This window comes from Neophocaena asiaeorientalis, unplaced genomic scaffold (assembly GCF_003031525.2).
Source record: "Neophocaena asiaeorientalis asiaeorientalis breed wild unplaced genomic scaffold, Neophocaena_asiaeorientalis_V1.1 scaffold593, whole genome shotgun sequence".
In the NCBI taxonomy this organism is placed as follows: domain Eukaryota; kingdom Metazoa; phylum Chordata; class Mammalia; order Artiodactyla; family Phocoenidae; genus Neophocaena; species Neophocaena asiaeorientalis.
The window spans coordinates 33,775-39,365 of record NW_020174701.1 but is presented as its reverse complement, the minus strand read 5'-3'; the positions used below and the strand labels follow the sequence as shown (position 1 = coordinate 39,365).

The 5,591-nt window shown below is 58.1% G+C and overlaps 1 protein-coding gene across 1 annotated transcript in view; it reads right to left on the bottom strand.

Moving 5' to 3' along the window:
- Positions 1-1,988: 1,988 nt before the first annotated feature.
- Positions 1,989-5,591, bottom strand: part of TMEM37 (transmembrane protein 37) — a 4,703-nt gene continuing 1,100 nt past the window's right edge. The window contains exon 2 of the mRNA XM_024759183.1: positions 1,989-2,799. Within this exon, the coding sequence (XP_024614951.1) occupies positions 2,209-2,799 (591 nt within the window). The 3' untranslated portion in view covers positions 1,989-2,208. The remainder of the gene's footprint in view (positions 2,800-5,591) is intronic.

Below are 5,591 nucleotides of genomic sequence, written 5' to 3'. Positions count from 1 at the left end.
GGGGCTTCCGTGATCCCCCTGCTCCAGTTTTCAGGGACAAGCTTAGCAGAAATTGAGGCCCTTGGCCCTAGGTGGACCCTCCCCACCCCTCACTGCAACTCACCCACCCAGTAGCTCTTCCCCCAGAGCCTTCTGACAACCGGGTCACAGGGAGCCCGGGAGAGCCCCAGCCCTTTCAGTCACCCTAGCATGGGATGAGGCACCTGTTCTTCCTGCTTTCAGCTAAGTTATCTGCAGTACAGCCGGAAATGGGGCAGAATCCCATTTGACAGAAGAGAAACTGGTTCACCAAGGTCCTGTGACTTGACCAAGTTACTCAGCAGGGAAGTGGCAGCTCGGTCCAGGGCTTCTGGTTTCAAATCCCCAGGCTCCAAGGCTGTCTGTCTCCCCTGCTCCTGGGCAAGGGTGGATAGGGCCCTGTCTCCCCACCCCACTGGGGATTTTAAGTCTCACCCTTTACTCTGAATCTCAGTTCCCTCAATTATTAGCACTCCTTCCCTGCCAGCCATGTGAGGGTTAAAGGACTAAATATTTGAACCATTTTACAAAACGAAGCCTGCATGCTCAGGGGAGAGCATTCTGGTTTTTTTTTTTTTTTTTTTTTTGCGGTACACGGGCCTCTCACTGTTGTGGCCTCTCCCGTCGCAGAGCACAGGCTCCGGATGTGCAGGCCCAGCGGCCACGGCTCACGTGCCCAGCCGCTCCGCGGCACGTGGGAATCCTCCCAGACTGGGGCACGAACCCGTGTCCCCTGCATCGGCAGGCGGACCCCCAACCACTGCACCACCAGGGAAGCCCAAGGGGGAGCTCATTCTTGACAGAAGCAGAGGCGACCCTCCCCGCGGCTAGAGAAGAGGGCATCTTGCTGGTAGGTGGGCCCAGCTCTAGTTCTGGCTTTAGGTGACCCTGGACAAGTGGCCCTGGCCCCCAACTTCTGCATCTCACCCCTGAAGACAAGGTCATCCGCTTTGCATCTTATAGTCTGCTACTGGGGTGAGAAGGCCAGATACCCATTTTCCAGGGCTCTCTCCAGGGACCTTCATGGACTCTGTACATCTTGGAATCAAAAAGTTAAAAAGAAAAAGAAAATCACAGGAGAGGTAGAGGCACCCAGTGCAGCCCAGAAAGAAGACCTGGCAGGGCAGAGACCAAAACCCCATGCAATCAGTGGCAGCCAGAATGAACCAGGAAAGGCCTGAATTCATCAGGTGGGGGAGGGGCACGGGGCTAGTGTCGAATGAAATGGGCTGAGGGCAAAAAACCCACCTACTGGGCAGAAAAGGGACTGGAAAGAGGCCAGTTTGGTGCACAGAAATGTAAAGTGGCCAGCAAGGGTGGAAGTCTCCACCGGTTCCTGGTCCCCTCCACCTGCAGGCCTCTGCATCCAGGGTGGTTGTTAATCATTACCTGAGGTCGGGCCAGTCCCCAGTACCCCCTGGAGTCCAGCAGCTCCAGATACGTGCTCTTTGAAGTGTGCTCTAGGATAAAAATGGTACCCCGAGGCTGTCGGGCCCTTACCAAAGATGGATTGCCCACGCTTACCAAGCCAGGCGGGCCCTCCTGGAAGGGCTTCAGGCGGGATTGACAGGGGGAGTCCCGAGGCACAGCGAGCTGCTGGAAGCTGGGGTTATCCAGGGATTACGGGGTCCCCCCGACAAAGGGCAGGGCTCAAATAAAGTCAAACGGTCTGAAAAGCTTCTGCACCCCAGCAGCCCTGAACGCTGCCTCCCTGACGTGACCAAAGCTAAAGCAGGGAATCTGCACGAGGCCCTTTGAGCTGGTGAAGCAAGTCCTCCGCACTGACTGGACACCCTTCGCTGACAGACGATTCACTCTTAGCAAGCCCGGAGGCCCCAGGGGCCCTGCAGCCCATATCCCAGCAGAGTCAACAAAACAGGTGTGAAATGTACTTGGCTGTGCAGCCAGCCTGAGCACCGGTTACCTGAGCTGCTTCCACATCTATTCCCATCCCAAGGAGGACTCAAGAATAGGTTTTCAAATATGTTTCTTCTTGTGAAGTCAACATCCTAATAACGTGGATAAGCTGGTGCAGCTGGTGGCTCGGAGGCACCCACCTGGCCTCTGGGCTGCAAAGGCCACTGGCCCGACCACCCCAAGGCCAAGAGGTGGCAGTTCGAATGTCACATGTTGGAGAAGTCCCATCTTGACCACACTTTCTGGTGGAACTCAGTGCCCTCGCAGGGGGGCCTAAAATTTTGCAGGCAGGCCCCAGGGGTACGTGACGCTGTCAGTCCGGCTGATACTGTTGATGTGGAGGCCGCTGATGGCGTTCAGGAAGAAGAGGAAGGAGGCCGTGAATTCGCTCCAGAACGTCAGGCTGAGGCCCATGAGTGTGACCTCGTTCCTAAGGAGGGTCAGGAAGCTCAGGAGGCCCCCGAAGGAGAGGATGGATGCGAGGAGGAAGAGGGCGGAGCCCACGGCCCACTTGTGCCACGAGTGGGCGTCCTCGGACACCTGGGACACCATGAGGGGCTCCAGGCCGAAGATGGCGACCACCACGGCCAAGGTGGCCACGCTGCGGGCCACAGCCATGCCCGTGGCTAGCCCGGGCACGTGGGCCTGCCTCAGGTCTCGGAGGCAGTGCAGCTCAGCCTGGTTGGAGGTGGTGCAGAAGTGCCACAGCCCAAACAGACGGTCGTCGGCCAGGAGCCAGTGGCCATCGCAGATGGAGAGGGAGGAGAGGACCACGGCCAGGGAGGCGCACAAGATGATGAGGGCCCGGATGGAGGGTTCAAAGAAGGACCGGCGGGGCCTCCTTTGGGCCAGCAGCTTCTGGGCCTGGAAGACAGCACGGGGCAGCATGAGGGAGGGCCCCCCGCCACAGCCCACCAGCCTCCTCAGGGAAGACCGAGAGCACACCTTGTAGCTTCCGACAGCCACGGTTTCTGCTTCAGTCTCCCAGGATGCCCGGGAAGCCCACCTTAGTCACAGCACAGAGCCACCTCCTGGTGGGGCGGGGGGACCCTCCTCCCATCCTACATGTTCCGCATCTGTCCTCCATTCGAGACCTATAAGCATTGCCTGTGGATCTAGTTATTCATCGGGCAAAGAGTTCCCTGACCTTTCTTTAATGATCTTTATAATGCGTAAGAAACCCAATTGTATTGACAGGCAAATCTTGGTCCATTCTGAAGTCAGCAAACCTGTCTGGCTTGGCAGATGTGACCTTGAGCTAGCAGCCAGCCTTGGTTTCTTTGTTGCAAAACAAGAATACTGCACTAGACATTATTAGCACATCAGTGAAGGTTACACAGCTCCCTCTTCTGGCCCCTGGTCTTCCCCAGTTTCATTCTAATCTGCACCCAGCTTTTTCTGCACTTTTCTTCAGTGCGCAGTGATGTTTGCTCTTTGCCCTTCAGTCTGGCTCAGCCTGTACTCCGCCCAGGACATGGCACCGCTGTCTGTTCTAGAAGCTTCTGGGCGGGGGCGTCCCTGAGGCTCCCCTTCAGCCTATGGTTTTGGCCCCACAAAAGTACACCCTATCCTCTCTCCTGACAAGCTGGGCCAAGCGTCCAGTGAGGTGTCCCTTCTCACAGCCCCGGGACACCCCCAAGCCACCGTCCCCACCCCCCAACCCGGAAGCAAAAGGAATGCTTCAAAGGGTAAAACTCCTTAGACGGCCCACAAGCCCTCCCAGGGCATCCTCCCGGCCACCTCGCATGCCTAGGACAAGCCTAGAACTTTCCTCCTCACACCTACTGGTCCCTCCACCTGAAAGGCTCTTCTCCCGGCTGCCCCCCTTTCTCCATTCTTCATGTCTCAGCTGAAACATCGCCTCCTGGGAGAGGTCTGTCCTGCCCACTCAACCTAGAACGGACCCCTCCGGTTACTCTCTGTCAGGAACCATTCTGACAAGTTTTCCATTCCTGTCTGATTCATAGTGGGAGGGCAGGAGCGTGTCCCCAGCACCCGGTGCCAGTGCCGCGCTCAAGAGCCACGAGGTCGAGTTTGCAGCCGCTGTCACTTCCATCTGAAGCTCCCTTTAAACCATCTCCTGCCCAGTCATAACTTACGCCCTTTACAGTGTGTGTGGAAGCAGCCCAGGTCACGCCCCCGTTTGGGAGGTAAGCAAAGCACACAGCTCATGCGTGACGGTCACTGCTGGGAAGCAAACCGAAAGGGGACTCTGGGGGTGAGCCCTGTGCCACGTGCAAGTGGAGGCTTCCAGAGGCGGTCTGGGCCACCCCTCTCGGTGAGGGGCAGAAAACAGAGCCAAGCTCCCGGGAGGCCCCGGGATCCTTATGAATTTCTGTGAACTTCCAGTGATCCAGGGCCTGAAATCCTCTCCCGGAGGGCAGCTGGGCAGCAGCGTGGTCAGTGGAAGGTCCGTGGACCAGAGGGTATGAGGGCAGTCTAGCCCTGCCCCTGACCCACCAGTCTCTAGCTCTGTGACCTTGGGCAAATCACTTAAATCTCTTAGGACCTGGACCATCTCCACTGAAAAAAAAACAAATGGAAGCATTTCCCTTTTTCATCCAGAGCCCCGAATGATTAGTAGTGACCTGTAGAACAGTGTCACTTGGCACTCCTGGGCCACTGAGGCCAATGCCAAGGTCTTGTCTTCCTCTGGAACCCAGCACCCCATCTGATCCCGTCAACCCCTAAGTAGTGGACACTTTGGGCTGCTCACTACTTTTCTCCACATCAAGCCCCCGCCCCCCCCCTCCCAGTGCCCACTCAGCCCAGGCCCAGGTCAGACCCACCCCCTCTTCAGCTGGAAATCTCCTCTACAGCCTCCTAAAGAGTAAGCCCGCTCCGCCTGCGTGACCGCAGGGCACTGGAGCCAGCATGCTTGCCTTTTAGCTCTTTGGCCTCTGGCGAGCTATTTACCCCCTGAAGATAACAGTACCTGTTTCCTGATTGGAAATCTCCTCTACAGCCTCCTAAAGAGTAAGCCCGCTCCGCCTGCGTGACCGCAGGGCACCGGGAGCCAGCACACTTGCCTTTTAGCTCTTTGGCCTCGGGCGAGCTATTTACCCCCTGAAGATAACAGTACCTGCTTCCTGGCCCCCCGGGGGGAGCCGAAAGGAGACCTAAGCACCCCAACCGCTTAGAACAGTCCCAGGCAGGCGGTTAAGTGCTCCTAAGCATCAGCCCCGCCCCCCTTCTTTCACTGAAAGGTCAAGTCTGTTTACCTGGCTGCTCTCCTGCCCTCCCCACCCCCGTTAATCCTGCCGCAGTTTCTTCACCTCTTAATCTAGCACTCGCTTCCCCGAATCGCTCCTAAATCCCGGTGTGCACGTCTCTCCCTCGCAGGGCCGTCGGCTCCCGAAGGCGGGACCGCACCCGCTCCCACCCTCCTCACTGCCGGTCCCGGTCCCGGAGGCGGCTCGGCCGGGACTCCAGATTATGCCCAGAACGAGAGGAACGCGCTGCATCCGGCTCTAGGGTTGCGGTGTCCCGGCCACAAGGGGCTTGGGGCGCGGCCTGTGGGTGGAGTTTCTCCTGTTCGGGCCCAGAAGTCTGGTTCGACTGGATTCTATCGCTGAGCCGGCCGCCACGGGCGGGTTACTGCACCTGAGCCTCGGTCACCGCATCTACAAAGTGGGCGCAGCGGGATCAGCCCCGGA